The 20,841-nt window shown below is 45.8% G+C and overlaps 1 protein-coding gene and 1 long non-coding RNA gene across 5 annotated transcripts in view; one reads left to right on the top strand and one right to left on the bottom strand.

Moving 5' to 3' along the window:
- Positions 1-19,159, bottom strand: part of SLC22A16 (solute carrier family 22 member 16) — a 59,508-nt gene extending 40,349 nt beyond the window's left edge. The window contains exons 1-2 of one of the 4 annotated variants that reach the window (XM_054022173.1): positions 19,054-19,136; positions 8,165-8,206 (exon numbers count right to left, since the gene is read on the bottom strand). In XM_054022173.1, the coding sequence (XP_053878148.1) occupies positions 8,165-8,206; positions 19,054-19,103 (92 nt within the window). In that variant the 5' untranslated portion in view covers positions 19,104-19,136. Of the gene's footprint in view, positions 1-8,164; positions 8,207-18,926; positions 18,949-19,053 lie in introns of those variants that run through there. The other 3 variants (XM_054022174.1, XM_054022177.1, XM_054022178.1) reach the window with 3 other exon arrangements.
- Positions 18,295-20,841, top strand: part of LOC128833909 (uncharacterized) — a 43,152-nt gene continuing 40,605 nt past the window's right edge. Inside the window, exon 1 of the long non-coding RNA XR_008444350.1 lies at positions 18,295-18,844. This is a non-coding gene — a long non-coding RNA (uncharacterized LOC128833909). The remainder of the gene's footprint in view (positions 18,845-20,841) is intronic.

Below are 20,841 nucleotides of genomic sequence, written 5' to 3'. Positions count from 1 at the left end.
GTTACATCGAATTAACCCTGCACCCGTCCACACCGCGAAGGTATTTAGTTCGACATAGAGGTCTCTTTAATTCGACTTCTGTACTCCTCCCCGACGAGGGGAGTAGCGCTAAATTCGACATGGCCATGTCGAATTACGCTAGGTGTGGATGGAAATCGACGCTAATAGCTCCGGGAGCTATCCCACAGTGCACCACTCTGTTGACGCTCTGGACAGCAGTACGAGCTCGGATGCTCTGAACTGCCACACAGGAAAAGCCCCGGGAAAATTTGAATTTGAATTCCTTTTCCTGTCTGGCCAGTTTGAATCTCATTTCCTGTCTGGACATCGTGGCGAGCTCAGCAGCACTGGCAACGATGCAGAGCTCTCCAGCAGTGATGGCCGTGCAATCTCAGAATAGAAAGAGGGCCCCAGCATGGACTGATCGGGAAGTCTTGGATCTCATCGCTGTGTGGGGCGATGAGTCCGTGCTTTCCGAGCTGCGATCCAAAAGACGGAATGCAAAGATCTACGAGAAGATCTCTAAAGACATGGCAGAGAGAGGATACAGCCGGGATGTAACGCAGTGCCGCGTGAAAATCAAGGAGCTGAGACAAGGCTACCAGAAGACCAAAGAGGCAAACGGACGCTCCGGATCCCATCCCCAGACATCCCGTTTCTACGAGGCACTGCATTCCATCCTCGGTGCGGCCGCCACCACTACCCCACCAGTGACCGTGGACTCTGAGGATGGGATAGTGTCCACGGCTGGATCCTCGGACATGTTAGCGGACGGGGAAGATGAGGAAGGAGATGAGGAGGACGAGGCAGTCGACAGCGCTCACAACGCTGATTTCCCCGACAGCCAGGATCTCTTCATCACCCTTACAGAGATCCCCTACCAACCCTCCCCAGCCGTTACCCCGGACACAGAATCTGGGGAAGGATCAGCCAGTAAGTGTTGTAAAAATCTAAACATTTATTTGTAACAGAACAGGAATATTAACAATTTAAAAAATGGGTTTCTCATGATTAGTTTGATTAGCTTAACGGTTCAGTCATGGGCAGTGCAACTATTGAAAAAAAATCTAGCAATGTCCGGTTTTGCATGATTGTCCTGCCCAAGCCGCTCTACTGGTTAGTCACTGCTACAGCAGCTACAGTAAAATGCGGTCTATATGTCCGGGGATGGAGCAGAAATCCTCCTGTGACATCTCGAGGAAGCTCTCCTGGAGGTAATTGGAAATCCGCTGCATTAGGTTCTTGGGGAGAGCGGCCTTATTGGGTCCTCCGTAGTAGGACACGTTGCCACGCCACGAGACTATCAAGTACTCTGGAATCATTGCTCTGCACAGCATGGCGGCATACGGCCCTGGTCTTTGCAGGCTTTCCCGGAGCATTCTCTCTTTCTCGCTGTCAGAGATCCTCATGAGGGTGATGTCGCTCATGATGACCTGCTTTGAATGAGGTAGGGGAATGTTAGTGTTGGGACTGCTTTGCCGTTCCTTTACAGAACTGTAACCGCTGGTTTGCAGCCACGCGGTGGAGGCGGGAGAGGGGCAGCCGAAAGGGATCGTTCCCGGGGACAGCCGCGAGGGTGTGGGACAGGAGCAGACTTCCTGCTTGCCGAATTGCTGGCAACAGGGACCGACATTGATTTCAATGTGAAATGAGGCCATTGCTAATATTAAAGTTTTAAGCTGCCACAAGTCTACGGCTTACCATGTCTGCCTGCAACAGAAATTCCGTTCTCCTGAGAGGCTTCTCAAATGTGCTGTAGAAGACCCCAGGCACTGAATGCGAAGGCCGAGAATTCGACCTTGTGCTGAGTGCGCATGTGAGAGGTGCTGTGCATGGTCTTGTTAACAGAGAAAGACTATGTTCTTTGTTCACAACTACATTTATCTTTCTGAGGAATTCACTCCCTTTTTCCCATTCCCACAGCCCCATCTGCGACTGTCTCACAACCTAGCCTGTCATCACACTCCCAGAGGCTAGCGCGGATTAGGCATAAGAAGAAGAGGACACGGGAGGACATGTTCTCGGAGCTTATAGCCTGCTCCAGAGCCCAGGCAGCACAGCAGACCCAGTGGCGGGAGAACTTGACCCGAATGCACCAAGCCAACATGGATCGGGAGGAGAGGTGGCGTCAGGAAGACCAGCAGGCGACTCAAACCCTGCTTGGACTAATGAGGGAGCAAACGGACACGCTCCGGCGCCTTGTGGATGTTCTGCAGGAACGGAGGCAGGAGGACAGAGCCCCGCTGCAGTCCATCTCTAACCGCCCTCCCCCGCCACCAAGTCCCATACTCCCCTCACCCAAAGTGCACAGAAGGAGAGGCGGCAGAGTCCCTGCTAACTCTCACTCCACCCCTGCAGAGAGCTCGAGCAGCAGAAGGCTCTCATTCCCCAAAATTTGACAAGTTCTTTCCTTCCCGCCTGACACAAGCCCCCGTCCAAGTTTCACTTTCCCAGTTCCATGTTTGGTTGATAATAAAAAATACGTTTCTGTTAACTACTGTTTCCATCATGTTCTTTTGCAGGAGGGGGGGATAGGGGGTTGGTAATTCGACAGGACAGTCACCTTTGGCAGGGTATATAGTCGGGGGCAGGCACAGCAGCAGGGCACATACATAGTGCAGTGATGCAGTGACTAGTTACCCTGGTTAGTCTGGGAGGTTGTTTTCATGTTATGTGGTGGGGGGTGGGTTGCTCTGTGACTTTGTGGCAGGGGAGGGCAGTTACAGATCTTAAGCGGCGGTCCTTAGGCAGGATCACAGAGCCACACAGCAGGGGATCTGTAACCGTCCTCCCCCTGCCACAAAGTCACATAGACCCCCCCATACACACAGTCCCTATCAGGAGGGGTGACAGGCTCCGTTGAAACAACCATCCCACCGCAGCGGAGCCTGTCAATCCTTGAGTTTAGAAGCTGCATTCGCGCCACTACAGTACACCCGCTCCGCACCACAGTCTGCGTCCCAGTTTTAAAAAATTCCCGCGAATACAGTATTAAAGAAAACGGTGTGCTTTAACAAAGTAGAACTATTTTTATTTTGAAACGTGTGTTGGAAGTGGGGTGAAGGGGGTATGTAACTGGATAGGATAGTCAACATTAACTGGGCAAAGAAATGGGGGCAGGTTTAGCTTCTCAATACACAAACTTTAAAGTCACAGGTTACCCTGCTCACTCAGGAACTTTGCTTTCAAAGCCTCCCGGATGCACAGCGCTTCCCGCTGGTCTCTTCTAATCGCCCGGCTGTCTGGCTGTGAGTAATCAGCAGCCAGGCTATTTTCCTCAACCTCCCACCCCGCCATAAAGGTCTCCCCCTTGCTCTCACAGAGATTGTGGAGCACACAGCAAGCTGCAATAACAATGGGGATATTGGTTTCGCTGAGATCACAGCGAGTCAGTAAGCTTCTCCATCTCCCCTTGAGACGGCCAAAAGCACACTCCACCACCATTCTGCACTTGCTCAGCCGGTAGTTGAAGAGTTCTTTTTCAGTGTCCAGGGCACCAGTATAGGGCTTCATGAGCCAGGGCATTAGCGGGTAGGCTGGGTCCCCGAGGATGACTATAGGCATCTCCACATCCCCAAGAGTTATTTTGTGGTCCGGGAAGTAAATACCTTGCTGCAGCCGTCTAAACAGACCAGAGTTCCTGAAAACACGAGCGTCATGAACCTTGCCCGGCCATCCCACGTAGATGTTGGTAAAACGTCCCCTGTGGTCCACCAGTGCTTGCAGCACCATGGAAAAGTAGCCCTTTCTGTTAATGTACTGGCTGGCCTGGTGTTCCGGTGCCAGGATAGGGATGTGAGTTCCATCTATGGCCCCACCGCAGTTTGGGAATCCCATCGCTGCGAAGCCATCTATGATCGCCTCCACGTTTCCCAGGGTGACTACCTTTGGCAGCAGTACATCAACGATTGCCTTGGCTACTTGCATCACAACAACCCCCACGGTAGATTTGCCCACCCCAAACTGGTTCGCGACTGACCGGTAGCTGTCTGGCGTTGCAAGCTTCCACAGGGCTATGGCCACTCGCTTCTGGACAGTCAGGGCTGCTCGCATCCGGGTGTCATTGCGCTTCAGGGCAGGGGACAGCAACTCACAAAGTTCCAGGAAAGTTCCCTTCCGCATGCGAAAGTTTCGCAGCCACTGGGATTCATCCCAGACCTGCAGCACTATGCGGTCCCACCACTCAGTGCTTGTTTCCCGTGCCCAGAATCTCCTTTCGACGGCATCAACATGACCCATTGCCACCGTGATGTTCTCGGCGCTGGGTCCCCTGCTTTCTGAGAGGTCTGTGCTACTCTCAGACTTCAGGCCATCACCGCGTTGACGTAGCCTCCTCGCCTGACTTTTCTGCATCTGCCTCAGGGAAAGGTGTATGATAAGTTGCGAGGCGTTGAGAGCGGCCACAACTGCAGTGATGGTTGCAGCAGGCTCCATGCTCGCAGTGCTGTGGCGTCCGCGCTGTCACTGACTAGAAAAGTGCGCGAACTGATTTCCCGCCGGCGCTTTCAGGGAGGGAGGGCGGGAGTGATGGACGGATGACGACAGTTACCCAAAAGCACCCTGGACACCTTTTTTTTACCCAGAAGGCATTTGCGGCTCCACCCAGAATTCCAATGGGCAGCGGGGACTCCGGGAACTGTGGGATAGCTGACCACAGTGCACCACTTCCAATGTCGACGCTTTCCCCGTTAGTGTGGACTCACAAAGTCGAATTACTGTCCTTAGTGTGGACACACACGTTCGACTTTGCAATATCGATTCCAAAAATTCGATTTAAGTAAAATCGAACTACTCTCGTAGTGTAGACAAGGCCTTCTGATAAGCATTTTTATGTCTGTCAGCTGTTCCGTTACAGAACCTTAGTTGCACACAAGACATTACTTTACTTCTCTGCCCATACCCCTTGGTAGGGCACATGAACAGATTGATAGGTTTTATTAAGGTAGCTTTTTAGTGAAGTCTTATCAATATGTCATATATAAACACACATTGTTAATAAGCATATTTAAAAGCATCTTAAATATGTTTTTTCTCTCTCTCATGTATAATGACTGAACTTCACCTTTTATTTCTTTGTAACTTGGCTTGGCAAGAATTAATTTTTTTTGTAGTTTTGACAGAGAGTGATTTTTATTTTTAAGCATTATTTTTCTATTTTTATCTCTTTTAATTTTCTCAGTTGTCCAAAATTATGGGTTTTAAGCATTTCCTCCCTAATTTTATCTATTTCAATATTCACAGTTGTGGGAAAATAAGGGGGGATGGGCTTAGGGTTAGGGCAGTGCGGAGAGTGAGACTACAGGGGGCTCCCAGTGTAGTCAAGGGGCCTGAGACACCTGGGTGTGAGGTGTGGGGTAGACTGTAGTGCTGACCAGTGGTGCAGAGACCCCCAGCCAGGGTTGCAGTGAGGAGGAACAGCCACTGGCCACACCACTGCTGAATGACTCCTGCCCAGTGGGTGGGAATGAGGGCAATGACAGCAGGGTTTCAGAGGGCTCCCTGTGCGACCAGTGACATTGGATCCCTGGGGGGCACTATATGCGAGGGAGGCTGCACTTATGACAGTTATCAATGGATTTGTTTTTGTCTATTTGTGTGTGTCAGGTCAAAGTGACATTTACAGATGTCTAATGATTTAACTCAAATCCTCCCTAGCCTATTTATAACACACCTGCTCTGTAATTGTTAGAGCTAAAAACAAAATAAAAAAAGTGAAAAATATTAAACATAAAACCAAAAACCAAATATTCAAAGGCCACATTAAATACCTAACATGCACTTGATAAACTTGAAAATCATTATGAAATAATTTTATATCTTGCACTACTAATATGTGAGAATATTTGTCATGTAATTCAATAAAAGAAAACTGCACAGCTTTAAAGTTCTTCCATTTATTTTGAAATTAATAGGACTAATGCTCCATTTCCAACATCCACATGCACAAAACAACATTTTCACAACCATTTATGTTTTAGCATTTGCTATTTCTGTATTATCTATTTCTAAGATTATTTCTTGCAGGGAGAACTCAATACTAATAATATTTTTGGTAACACTATTTTCTATCATTATGTTTGAATTTTGGAACAGATCCCAATTCCACATTTTCTGTTCCCTTTACATTGTACTAGTTTCACCAACACAGTGTATGAGGCAATAATTTCATGGCCCATAAACTGAAAGGAGTCTAACAGAATAGGAGTTAATACCGTGTTTCCACCAAATTACAGGCATAAGGCACGTTTTTTGTGTACAATATTATTTAGTTTCATTCTTCCTTTTCTATTTGGTTAGTGGAATGCTTTTTCTATTTATCTTTATGGCTTATTTTATTATTTTCTTTCAAACTATGTAAGCTTTAATAAATTCTCTTTGCAACCTTTTTCCACGGAGAACGTCAAAACAAAACTAAGTCCATGATGTCTTGAGTTATTTATTTTTTTCTATTGGAAAGCTATACATCTGGAAATATAGGCACAAAGGAAAATTATGAAGATCCCCTCCTCCCCCAGTTTGATATTGGACAGTGATATAAATTCGTTACTCTGAAATAAGTTATAATATAACATCCATTTTCTGTAAGAACACTTTCCCAATTACTTATGCCTTAGTATTGCCATAATTAAAGACTGCCCCTTAAGAATAGGCTCCTTATTCTTTGTCCATAGTATAGCAAAGGGAGATTTGGTTTTAGTTAAATCATTCTCCATTTGGATCTAGGGTAAATTATTTTAATTTTTATTTCAGACTGCTATTCTGAACTTTGTTCAATAATATTGTTTATAGTTTGGAAATCCAGTTCCTCCCTGCATGGAAGACAACTGTAAAAATTTCCTTTTGACTTGAGGGTTCTTAAAGGTCCATAAAACCCTACTTGCATTTTTTTCTAATTTTTCCAAGATTATCATTGGTATTTTTACTAGGAACATGTAAAACTAGTTGTGACGGGTTGGGTCACACAGACTCCCTTGGGACTGCCACTTGATGTGCTGAGACTATCTCTGAGCCCGTTTTCCTTGCCAGCTTGGTACTTCAGTACCCTGTCTTGTTGAGCCAGATAGGATAATCTGCTGCAACACAGACCCAGGGTCTGACCCGTACCTCCAAAGCTGCAAACTTAACTGAAAACGGCTTAGAAAGTGCTCCTGTTTCTAGCACCCAGATACCCAGTTCCTAATGGGATCCAAACTCCAAATAAATCTGTTTTACTCTGTATAAAGCTTATACGGGGTAAACTCATAAATTGTCTGCCCTCTATAACACTGATAGAGAGATATGCACAGCTGTTTGCCCCCCCCCCCCCCAGGAATTAATTACTTACTCTGGGTTAATTTATAAGCAACAGTGATTTTATTAAACATAAAAAGTAGGATTTAAGTGATTCCAAGTAATAACAGACAGAACAAAGTAAATTACCAAGCAAAATGAAACAAAACACGCAAGTCTGAGCCTAATACATTAAGCAACTGATTACAGATAAAATCTCACCCTCAGAAATGTTCCAAAAAGCTTCTTTCACAGACTGGATTCTTTCCTAGCCTGGGCCCAATTCTTTCCTCTGGTACAGTCCTTGTTCCAGCTCAGGTGGTAGGTAGGGGATTTTTCATGACTGCAGCCTCCTTTGTTCTGTTCCACACCCTTATATAGCTTTGGCACAAGGTGGGAATCTTTTGTCTCTCTGGGTTCCCACCCCTCCTTCTAAATGGAAAAGCACCAGGTTTAAGATGGAGTCCAGTACCAGGTGACATGGTCACATGTCCTGTGAGACCCCAAGCTTTCATTCTTCCTGGCCTGACTCACAGGAAGGCTTGCAAGTAAACAGAGCCATTTACAACCAATTGTCCTAGTTGATGGGAGCCATCAAGATTCCAAACCACCATTAATGGCACATACTTTGCATAATTACAATAGGACCTCAGAGTTATATTTCATATTTCTAGTTTTAAATACAATAATGATACATTTATACTAATAGGATGGCCCCATTCAATAGATTATAAGCTTTGTAGTAAAATCTTACAAGAGACCTTTTGCATGAAGCATATTCCAGTTACATTATATTCACGCTCATTAGCATATTTTCATAAAATCATATGGAGTGCAACGTCACACTAGTAAAGATCACACATAAATCAGATTATACATACAGCTTATCACTTACCTAACAAATTTTATAAAGTTTATTTCACATTCTAGCTTCTCCCTGAAATTTTAATAAGAGGAGAAAAATTTGTTTTCTAGAGTGAATTTATTGAATCAGTTATTCCTAAATATTTTATTTCCGTAGATGTCTGAGAGAACTGACATGAAATTTTGACCTTCTTCAGTTTCATTCCTCATTAATACAGTAGTTTTGTCTTTTGAATATTCACTTTGTAACCCAATATATGGCTAAAATTACCTAGTTTCTGTAAAAATATAGTTATTAAGGATATCGGGTGTGTAAAACATTTAAATATATCACCAACATAATGTGCTATTTTATGCTCTCTGGTTTCATTTGTATGTCCTATAAATTCCCATTACCACTAACTTTCACTGCAAGTGGCTCTATTTTTAGGGTAAATAAATTGGTAAAAGTGAACATCCTTGTCTTCTTCCTCTTTTAATGAGTATTTCTTTATTAATGGAGCCTTTTATTATAATAATATCTTATATTTTGGGGGTAAGTATAAAATATTTGTTTTCTAATTGTCAGACCAAATCATATATTCATATATTCTTGAACCATAGTTCAAGAAAGCCCTCAGAAAAGGCCACTCAGAGCAAATTTCTGTTTCTTTATCCAGGCTGAGGCGATGCAATTTAATGCACACCGTAGATTGTCTGAGTACTGTTTTACAGAGATTAAATATGTCTGGTCTTAATGAATCTATCAATTGTTTAACTACTGCCTCTAATATTGTTGGCAATACATTGGCAACATTTTTAATGTGTACATTCAGAAGGGAAATTGACCCTCAGTCAACCGTTGGTTTTTCCTTCTTGTGTAATGGTGTGGTGATAGCCAGGGCCGGCTCCAGGCACCAGCTGAGCAAGCTGGTGCTTGGGGCGGCAGATTGTTCGAGGCGGCATTCTGCCCCATCCTAGGGCGGCACGGCCGCTTTTTTTGTTTTGTTTTGTTCTTGTTCCGCTCCAGCTGCCCTGTAGGGGGCGGTGGTGCGGAGAACCAGAGCGCCCTGCAGGGCAGTCCTCTTCCTCCCCTCCCCGCCGACCGGAGCGGAGCCCTCGCGGCAGGCGGCAGGAGGCGGCGCAGCGGGAGGGGCCGCGTGGCAGCGCCCCTGCTGTAGCCCTGACCGCCCCCTTCTCTCTCTCTCTCTCTCTCTCCCACTCCCTCTCCCTCCCTCCCAGCCGGTCCCCCTGTACCCGCGCTCCAGCCGCACCGCAGTTTTTTTTGTTTGTTTGTTTCCCGTTCTGGCCGCCCCGTTTTTGTTTTTTTTTTTTTTGCTTGGGGCAGCCAAAAAGCCAGAGCCGGCCCTGGTGATAGCATGCTGCACAGTTTCTGGGAACTTACCCTTCCCTTGTATTTTTGTACAGACCCTGCTCAATAAAATGATTGATTCCTTCTAAAAAGTTTGCTTTTACTTTTTTATTAGCAGTCTCGTTCTGGACTTTTTGTTTCAAGCTCCAGACACAGGTTCGTCTAAACTAACTGTATCTTCTTCCAAAAATAAAGGTGTTTTTGTTTTTCTCTAGCTGTTCTGAGGGATTTACACATTGTGATGCATATAAATTAGTATTCAAATCCTGAAAGCTGGTATAATAGCTTTTGGATTTTTTGTCATACCTTCCTTGGTTTTTAATTAGACAGTTAGCTTTCCCATGAACTCTCCTAATAGGATAAGACAAAATCTTATCAGGTTTATTGACCTTTCTAAAGCAGGATCTTTTGATTAGCTTTATTGTGACTTTGGCTCTTCAGTCAGCAGAAAATTTAATTTTCCCCTTACATTTATTAATATTCTGTATTGCTCTTGGCTTTTTGTATCCTTATGTAGAGCAGACATTCTTCTGGTTTCTTCTCTTTCAAGGAAGCCAATTCACAATTTTTTCTTTAAATTGCTAGATATTTAAAGCAATCTCCCTAAATTACAGCCTGTTTTCTATTTTAAGATTGTACTGTATCATCTCATTTTACATATTCCAGAATCTCTCTTTTACTCAATGTCACTACCTATGTGTTCTGCACTCGGGTATCGTATAATATCAAGTTCTTTCCTTGTTTTTCTCTTTTTTAGTGGATTGTACAATAGCCCACTCTAGGGGCATGATACTATAATACTATTGTCTATCCCAAGGTTGTAGCCCTTGGGAGGTCAGGAAGTTTTCCCATGTATGATACTGTAGTCCATCACAATTGTATCTTCTTTTTATTCAATTTTAGATATACTTCCCTGGCTCTTTCTAGAAGGCATATGAAGTTGATCTCATGATTTGTTCAATTGCAGGTGTTTGTACTGAGCTCTTTTTAGTGCTCTATTTCAATTGCTTGGGTCTATGCAAAAGCAAAGCTTGCATGACTCCTCAATGGCTGCCATGCTATTCATTTAATTTGTGGGTTCAGTGACTTCAGCAATTGTGACAGAGTGCTGGCCAACCGGAGCTGTACCAGCACTCTGATCACTAAATCATCAATTACATTGCCCAGGAGTCATCCCTGAGGGGGAAAGCTGTGCCTAATGAATAGATTGGAATGGTCTGAGGAAAGCCCAACAAGCTAATTAGCCCATTACCAAAGACGGGGGCAGAGAGGAAAGAGATTGGCAGGCTTTTCAGTGTCAGAGCTAGGAAAGATCTCAAAGGGGGAAGATACTTTCGTCTCCCCCGCTCCTTGGCTAAGTGTGTGCCATTGTAAATACAGAGCTGCACAAGTCTGTAAGGGTGGTGGAAAGGACACTGAAAATAAATTGCATGAGGTGTTTGACCAGAAGGTCTCCGAGCAGTCCGTGGCTAGAAAAGAGACAGGGGTGGGATGATGCCCTGTCAGACAAAATGGGTTTGTCTGGGGTCATAGCCAGCAGGAGGGTTCAGTAGCCTCGACACTGGTGGAGACCCTGCAAAGGCTAGTGAAAAAGCAAGAGGAGATGCAGAAGACTCTAAGGTTTCCAGCAGTCACACCACCTGGAGAGGCAGGCATTACTTGCCTGGTAGGCAAAGCATCAAAAGAATCTGCAGGGGGTCATCAAAGAGCAAGAGAATGTTCAACAGCAGTTACTGCAAAGGATAGTGAGTCCCTTGGTAGGGAATGGCAGTTGGGCACAGGGACTGGACCCTGGAAGATGGGCTGCTATGGATGACCCCAATATATTCCTCGGTATCTTTGAGAGGGTGGCTCTGGGTGCAGGCTGGGACAGAGGAGCCTGGACCCTGTGGCTAGTCCCCTATATGACTAGGGAAGGCCAAGTGGCCTAGATGGCACTAACGGTATGTTTATACTGCAATGTAAGCCCAGGATTAGTTGGACTTGAGTCACCTGATCCTGGTTAGCGAACCCAGGGCTTGAGCATCTACACTGATTGTTCACCCTATGGTAAGAATTTTCTAAACCAGGCTCAAACCTGGGGCCCTGCCATCAATGCTGTAGCACACAGATCTGAGTCAAACCAACCATATCTCAGACTCTATCCCTAATATATGGAGATATCCCTATCTCATAGAACTGGAAGGGACCCCGAAAGGTCATCGAGTCCAGCCCCCTGTCTTCACTAGCAGGACCAAGTACTGATTTTTGCCCCAGATCCCTAAGTGGCCCCCTCAAGGATTGAACTCACAATCCTGGGTTTAGCAGGCCAATGCTCAGACCACTGAGCTATCCCTCCCCCCTAGTGTCTTCCTGAAATGTGGCCGCTGTAGCCCTTTGACTGTGGTGCACTGTGCGAAAACTTGACAGGCCACTCTGCCCACTACAGGAAGTTGAACAGCCTGACAACACATCCTGCTGAGCAGACTTTTTGGTCTGTGTGCTCCCAGCTATCGGAGCCAGCAACATGGAGGAGGCACTTTTTGAAGAGCTTCTCTTGCTTCCACTTTCACTCCCATGTCAGGAAATGAGCAGAGCTTCCATGAGGCACTGGTGGACATTGCAGCAGCGTTTCCTGACTCACTAAAGGCACCCAACAGAGCTTATGATTGAGCAGGAAAAGGAGGAGAAAGAGGTAGGCGACGACAGAGATGTGGCAGACTCGAACTGGCTGATGCTGCTCATGGCACTCAGTTTAGCTGCTGATGCCCCCCTGCGTAAACTGGCGCTTCTGGCACAGGGCCACAAGTACAGACCAGTGGGATCATATGGTCATGCAGACCTGGGATGACCAGCAGCGGGTCCAGAACTTTTGCATGAAGAAAGCTACATTTCTGGAGCTTTGTGAGCAGCTTGCCTCAACCCTCCAGGGTAAAGATACATGCATCAAAGAGGCCTTGCCGGTCCAGAAGCAGGTTGCTATAACAATCTGGAAGCTGGCTACCCTAGACTGCTACTGGTCCATTGCCAACCAGGTTGGGTTTGGAAAATCAACTGGGGTGAAGTGCTGGTGGAAGTTTCAGGGGTGTGGTTTACCCCAAGGTGGCAGACATAAAAGTCCATGATGCCAGGGTTTTTCACTGGTCAGAAGTCCATATTCATGGACAGGCTGGGATACTATTCCCACCAAATGATATTGTCATAAACAGAGTTACTGTCCCCTTTGATATTCTGAGAGACCTCATGTACCCTCTTTTGCTTTTGGCTTATGAAACTGTACCCTGATTTCTGAGGACCTGGCAAAAGAAAGCTTAATTACACTCTCAGCAGATGTAGAATGGTTGTTGAATGTGCTTTTGGCAGACTGAAATCCTACTGAAAATGTCTACAGACCAATTTGGATTCGAGTGTCATTAATGCTGTCCGCATTACTAGGGCTTGCTGTGCTCTTCACAACCTTTGTGAAGCCAGAGGTAAGCCATTACTTCCTGAATGGACCTACGACAGCGAGAGGCTGCTGAATCAGTACACTGAGCCAGAAAGTGCACCAGCCACAGCTGAAGCTGGATACACCTGGGCAACAGAAGTCAAGGATGCATTGTGCTCCTATATTATGGACTTGCATGGCCCAATGGAAAAGGAAGAATAGTACCTTTATGAATGTTCTTGTGGGGGTGATTGATTGCCATGCAATGTACTTATGATTGACATGACCACTTATCAAATGGGGGGGGGGGGGAGTGCTGATTCACAGTATGGATCAATGTAAGGAAGTGATTGAAGTATGGATTGATTTAGCTAACTGTACAGAAGAATAATGTTTGCATACTACACCTCTACCCCGATATAACGCTGTCCTCGGGAGCCAAAAAATCTTACTGCGTTATAGGTGAAACCGCGTTATATCGAACTTACTTTGATCTGCCTCAGTGCACAGCCCGGCCCCCCCCGGAGCACTGCTTTACCGCGTTATATCTGAATTCGTGTTATATCGGGTCGCGTTATATCGGGGTAGAGGTGTAACTCCTAATTGTCCCTGATCATGTGTTTCCCTTTATTATTTTAAATACACATTGTATGATGCAATGCACTGATAACAATACATTATCTTGATGAAATAAAAACCTCTATTTATAAACCTGTATTAGAAAAGTGCAACATTCACCTATTGGCAGGCAGGTCAGCTGCAAAACGCCAGTAACAACAGAACCTTAAAGGAAAAAAAACCTCCAAACCAAAAGTACATGAACGAGTGCAAATAGTGAAACCACTTACAAGATAGATGCGCCCTACCATGGCATGTCCCCCGGTCTCCTTTCCCTGTTTGCTGTGAATTTGGCGCAGACAGAGGGAGAAAGAGGCATCCACCAGAGAGGAGGTCAGTCAGAGGACTGCATGGAGCAAAGCTGCCCTGCTCAGCTCCTAATGGACCCCTATTGCGAAGCTACTTATATCATAACAGAAAGATGTGGTGCTTTGTTTGAACCTATCAGAAAACCAAAAAAAGAAAACAACTTTCCCTTGTTCAGGGGAATTATTCATCAGAGAAGATCCTCACAGCAGCTCTTCAGCATTACTACAGTATCTTCAGCACATCAGACATCACATGCCAAACATGCTCAATCACTCTGGAAGAATTCTTCAAGCATGAGAATCAGACATTTCTACAGTAAGTATCCCATAGGAATAAAATACATGAATGCACACAGATAGACCTTATAAGACATCTAGACAACAAACAATTAATCATCACTGAAGTTCCACTGGTCCCAGGGCCGGCTCTGGCTTTTTTGCCGCCCCAAGCATGCATGCATGCATAAATAAATCAGGGGAGCCAGAACGGCAAAGCAAAAAAAAAAAAAAAAAATCTGTGGGGCGGCCAGAGCCAGGGTGCAGGGGGACTCCCTGCGCTGCAGCTAGCGGGGGGGAGGGGAAAGGAGCGGGGGGAGAGAGAGGAGGGGGGCGGCCAGGGCTTCAGCGGGGAGGGAAGGACGCGGGCTGCCCTGCCGGGCTTGCTACAGACCTGGCACTGGGTGGGACAGATGGAGCGTGCAGCCCGCTCCCAGAAGGGCACTCCCCTCCTCCGCGCCGCCGCCCCCTACAGGGCAACCAGATCGGTGAAAAAAAAAAGTGGCCTGGAGCCGGCCCTGACTGGTCCTACTGATTTTTGACATGAAAATATGAGCTGGGCCAACAGTTCTGTGCAGATGCTATCACTTGGCACAATTAAGATGTTACAGGAATACACTGATGAAGTTTTTCTGTCACACATCCACTCCCAACTAGAACCCATAGTTGGACATTGATTTGAGATACTTAGTTTCTAGAAAGTTTGAAGCAATCAATTGAGAGAAATGTGGTGCTGCTGTTCATAAATATGCATTTTCCAAAGCTCTATACAAGTAAACAGGAATAGCCCCTGCAAATCAGAGGAAACAATACTAAACTCTTGAAGCTACCAGATCAAAATGTTGAAGGAAACTGTGTTCTTCTCACCCTTAAGATACAGCACCAGATATAATCCATCATGCTCATATAATATTTGCATCATGTCCCATGTTGCAGATGCAGCTTATCATGTACATTACAAAATAATGATTAATTCTGTAGAGACAGACATTGTGACTTTTTTCAAGTGAATGTTGTGCATGACCAATTACCCATGAGTCTGAACTGCTTTTGGGTTTAGTAAAAATTATAGATTCTTACCAATCTGTGAAACGCAGCCCACAGCCCTACACTATTTAACATTTTTATCATTGACCTGCATGAAAATATAAAATCATCACTGGTAATGTTTGAAAATGACACAAATATTGTGGGAGTGTTAAATAATGAAGACTGACAGAAATGCTACAGAGTGACCTGGATCATTTGATAAGCTGAGTGCAAACAAACCATATTTTTAACTTTAATTTTAATATGGCCAAATGAAAAGTCATATTTTGAGGAACAAAGAACGTAGGCCTTACTTACAGAATGGGGGACTCTATCCTGGGAAACAGTGACTCTCACAAGGACTTGGGGGGTCATGGTGGATAATCAGCTGAACATAGCTCCCAGAGCAATGCTGCAGTGAAAAGGGCTAATGTGATCCTTGGCTATATTAATGGAAATATCAAGTAGAAGTAAGAAGGTTATATTACCGCTGTATTTGGCACTGGTGTGTCTCCTATTGGATCTCTATTATTAGATCTTGTCTTAGCAGATAAAGAGAAACTGATCACAGAAGTAAAAATTAAGGGGCACTTAGGCACAAGTGATTATGACTTGATCACATTTATAATGTGCACGCAGAATAAAGTTCAGAACAGTAATATATACACGTAGTGCTTTAACAGGGCCAATTTCACAAAGCTGAAAACAATTACGAGCCATAGCAACTGGGTGGAAGAATTTAATCAGGAAAATGTGATTGATAATTGGGAAGTATTTAAGAACACTTTACTAGATGCCCAAAAAGCCACAATTCCACAATCAAGGAAGGTGATGGTACTGGTTGAAAAAATGACCTGGTTTAGAGGGGAAGTAAAAGCAGCTATAAAAAATCACAACATATAACAAATGGAAAAAAGGGGAAGTTGATAATAATGAATATAAATTAGAAGTTAGGAATTGTAGAAAATTGATAAGGGAAGCAAAGGGACTGAAAGAGAAATCTATGGCCAGCAGAGTTAGGATAATAAAGAGTTTCTTAAATATATTAGGAACAAAAAGAATCCTGACAATGGTACTGGTCCATTACTAGATGGAAATGGAAGAATTATCAATAATAATACAGAAAAGGCAGGAGTGTTCAATAAATATCTCTGTTCTGTATTTGGGGGGAAAATAAATTATGTAGTCTCATCATATGGTAATAACACTCTTTCTATTCCACTAGTATCTCTGGGGGTTATTAAATAGAAGCTAATAAAGTTGGACTTTTTAAAATCAGCAGGTCCGGATAACTTGCATTGTGGACCATTAATGTTGAAATGTATAAGTCTTGGAGCAAGCTAATACTGTGCCAATTTTTAAAAAGGGTAAATGGGATGATCCAGGTACTCATCAATCCCGGGCAAGATAATGGAGTGTCCAACATGGGACATGATTAATAAAGATTTAAAAGGAGGGTAATGTATTTAATGCAAATCAACATGGGCTTCTAGAATATAGAACTTGTGCAACTAACTTGTACTAGCATCAAAAAAAAAGATACGAAGTTTGGTTGATGAAGGCAATAGTGTTGACATAATATAATTAAACTTCTGTAAAGTGTTTCACTTGCTACTGCACAATATTTTGATTAAAAAACTAGAACAAAATTACACATACAGGATGTGGACATGAGGCTGAAGAGGATCCTAATGGGAGCAGGAAAGAATCCACTCATTGTCCTTCATGATGGAACAAATGATATGGCTAGATTCTCCTTGGGATGAATTAAGAAAGACTATGCTAGGCTGGGGAATATAGTTAAAGAAATGGAGGCTTCAATGGGATTATACCTGTCCCTAGAGGAAAAGAACAAAAGGCAAAACAAGTTTATGATGATCAGCAAATAGACAATAGTGCTATAAGGAGGGTTTTGGAATATTCAACCATTGGGAGGCATTCACAGACAGAGGATGGTTCTATTGTGATGGACTCTACCTGAATAGAGAGGGAAATAGACTTCTGGAATGGAGATTAGCACAACTGATTAAAAGAGCTTTAAACTAAGAATTTGGGGGAGATGCTCATGTAATCTTCACACCTGATTCTAATCTTGAATGGAAGGAAAATCAAGTAAAAGGAGTACAACAACAGAGAAAGGAACAACAGAGGGTAGGAGAATGGACAACAAAAGGAAAGATAGAGCCAGTACCACTGACAGTAACAGTCAGATAGGTGATGATGGCAGTAAAATGACTACCTAAATTAGGCGAGGAATCTGCATGAAGCCAAGCAGAAACAAATAAGATGTGCCACATCAATGCAAGAAGCCTGCATAACAAAATGGAGGAACAAGAACTATTGGTGCAGGAAGTGAAATCAGATATTATAGGGACAACAGAAACATGGAATAGTAGTCATAACTGGAACACTGAAGGGTACTGAAGGGTAAGTGCTGTACTTTTACAAAAATTGGGATGAGTTGAACAAACAGGGGAGGGCAGGAGGGAAATAAAAGACTTGAAATATTGAGAAACTGCTGAAATATTTTAAATGAAATGCTGAACGCCAGCTTGAAATTATTGTCTTTTATTTTTAAATCAACAATTTGTATGCACATGACAGAACCAATATTTGAATGGCTGTAGGCACCAAAGTAGATTTTGAAAGGGAGCGAAATAAAAAAAAGGGATTAGTATTAACCGTGCAAATTTAATGCTTTTAACGAAAAATGATTTTTTTTAATTAACAGCTGGCCATTCTTTACTGTATGAGCGGGAGCTTAAAATAATCAAACCAGTTCCAAAATACTATCAGTCATGTTTGGATTGCTCAGAATCTAACTGTGCAAGAACTATTTAAACCATATATAGCACAACATGATTTATATGAGCTTATAAAAATAGGTTAACAGAGGAAGCTATCTGATTTGCTAACAAGGATTCTCAGCTGTATTATTATGCATGAATCAAAACTAATTAAACACACCATTAAAGCAGCCATTTCATAATAGATGAAGGAGATCATTTTGGGTTAAAAAAATTCTTTGAAAGGGTTACTTACATATACTGGGGAAGGGACTGTGTGTAATGCACCCATAATAAGCCATGACTTTATTTGTTTGTCCAGCTGTAACCTTTTGAAAACTTGCATAGCTCAGGCTGAATACATATTATTAAGTTTTTGTAATTTGGGGCTTATCCTGTGAGGTCCTGACCTGAGCTAATGTAACTCTTATCCACTGCCAAAAGAAATACAGCCATTGACTTGAGTAGGAGCAAGACCAGTTGGCAGGCTACCTCGTTATTAAATTCTTCCCTCATTATCTGCAAGAAGCGCTGTGAAAAGACTAGAAAACTAAGGCGCTGGTAACTGCTTTCATCAGGAGGTACTATGGGCACTTTGAGAGCTGAGCCACATGCCAGAACTCGGGCTGCCGGGCGGCTCTCACTAGCAGCAGTAACAACAAAATCAGCAAATACTTGGAAGCGCTTCTTAGCTCGTGCTGAGCAGCCCACATCGCTGCTGGGCTGTAGCTGGGACTATGGGCCAGATGCAGATAATTTTTTTTGGAAGGTGGAACCCAACACAGAACATTTCCACCCTGGAGCCCTAGACACGTTCGTGGGAAACACCTGGCTGCGACCAACGCACGACGCCGCAAGCCCGCCCTTTGCCTGCGGAGTGCAGGTGCGCCCCTGGCAAGCGGCAGCAGGGTCTCGCGGCCGGCCGGGCGGGTAGGAGGTAGGTTTGACTCGGTATTTCGAAGCGTGACAGCCCCCGGGGGGGGGGCAGCAGGGCAGGGAACCGTCACGCTCCTCCTCACCCGTGGGGCCGGCAGCCGCTGCTTCCCAGGAGCTCCCCCGCTGCCCCGGAGCAGGCTCAGGGCGACTCAGTTTCCCTTGGAAAACACCCGCCCCGCCTCGCCTGGCGCTGGGGTCCCGTCCCGCTACCTGCCGAAGTGTCCCACGGAGTCGAAGAGCCGCTCCCAGCGCGAAGCCATGGCGGGGGCAGAGAGGCCGCGTTGCTGGGCCGGCGGCAGGCGCGGGGAGAGTCATTCTCCCCGCCCCGCAGAGCCCGGCCGCCCCCGCCCACCAGAGCCCTGCCTGCGGGCCGCTGCTAACCCCTCCCCCGTGCCCCGCACTGCCGCGCTCTGAGCCGGCCAGCCCGAGACCCCCGAGCCGGCCGAGCACCAGGGGCTCCCACAGAACTGTGTCGCTGCCTTCCAGCTCCCGCTCAAATTATCTCCATAGCCCGGGTCAGATACCCCGGGGATGGGCACTCTCCACACCCACGGCCGGCTTTAGACCAATTCAACCAATTCCTCTGAATCGGGCCCAAGCCCCAGTACGGTGTACGGGGCAGCCCGGCTTCCCCAGCAGGGGGCTGCTCCAGACACCAGCTTGTCAAGCAGGTGCTTGGGGCGGCATGTCCAGGTATTCAGCGGCAATTCGACGGACAGTCCCTCACTCCACCTCAGAGCGAAGGACCTCCCGCCGAATTACCGACGCAGACCGTGATCGCAGCTTTTTTTTTTTTTTGGTTGCTTGGGGCGGCCAAAACCCTGGAGCCGGCCCTGTTCCCCAGGGGGCAATTTAAAGGGCCTGGGGCTCCCAGCAGGGGCTAGAGCCCCAGGCCCTTTAAATTGCCACCAGAGCCCCACTGCTGGAGCCCTGGGGTAGGGCTGCGGGGCTCTGGGGGCTATTTAAAACATCAGGGTTCCCGCTGCCTCTACCGCCCCGGCCCTTTAACTAGTCACTGGAGCCCCACCGCTTCCCCAGAGCTCCCGCGGCTATTTAAAGGACCGGGGTGGTAGAAGCAGGGGAGCCCTGGGCCCTTTAAATAGCCCCCAGAGTCCTGGGGTAACAGGGGCTCGGGGGCTATTTAAAGGGCTGGGGCTCCAGCTGCCTCTGCTGCACCCCCTGCCCCACACCCCCTGCCCTGCCCACAGCTACCCCCTGCCCGCAGCCAGCCCCTGCTGCACCCCCTGCCTGCACCCAGCCCTGCAACCCCTGCCCTGCCTCCAGCCAGCCCCATGTCCACTGGTGCCCTGCAGTTCCCAGGGCAGTAACCCTGCACACCTGCTTCAATGAGGGGGGCAGGGAGCCGCTGGGACCCACACATGTGCACACACACCCAGAGAGTGGCAGGGACCCACACGTGAAACAGAGCTCATTAATAACCGATCAACAGCATATATGACACAATGTACATAATATATAATTTTATTATTTATATAGTTATGGAAAGTAAATAATACATGGAAGAAATGAAAGGCTTTTTTTACGTTTTTTTTTTTTTTTTTTTTTTGTTAGTCATCCCTGCTGGGGCCCTGCCGAAAATGTTCGAATTGGGCCCCGCACTTCCTAAAGCCGGCCCTGTCCACACCCATGTCCCACGTGAGGCGCTCCATTTGATCCCCTGCTACATGGGAGCAACTTTGGGCAGGGACATTCCATAGTATAAACGTATACATAGGCCCCTTGACCTGGGTGAGGCCTCTAGGCATGACCACAATATAGATAATTCATTCCTGCTTTTGGCCCGTATGCCCATCTGTCCCCATAGCTGCTCCCCACTCATACCCACCCCCCTCTCTCAGAAGACCCTAGGCTCTGTCTGCCATACCACAAGACATTAATTTGTATTTGCTGAGCCACATCAGTGTGCTTGGCCCTGTACAGACTGTTCTCATTCGTAAGCGCCAACAATGCTCTGAGCACTGCACAAGACACCAAAAT

This window comes from Malaclemys terrapin, chromosome 3 (genome assembly GCF_027887155.1).
Source record: "Malaclemys terrapin pileata isolate rMalTer1 chromosome 3, rMalTer1.hap1, whole genome shotgun sequence".
Lineage (NCBI taxonomy): Eukaryota > Metazoa > Chordata > Testudines > Emydidae > Malaclemys > Malaclemys terrapin.
The sequence above is the reverse complement of the archived record's forward strand: the minus strand, read 5'-3'. Positions and strand labels throughout refer to the sequence as shown.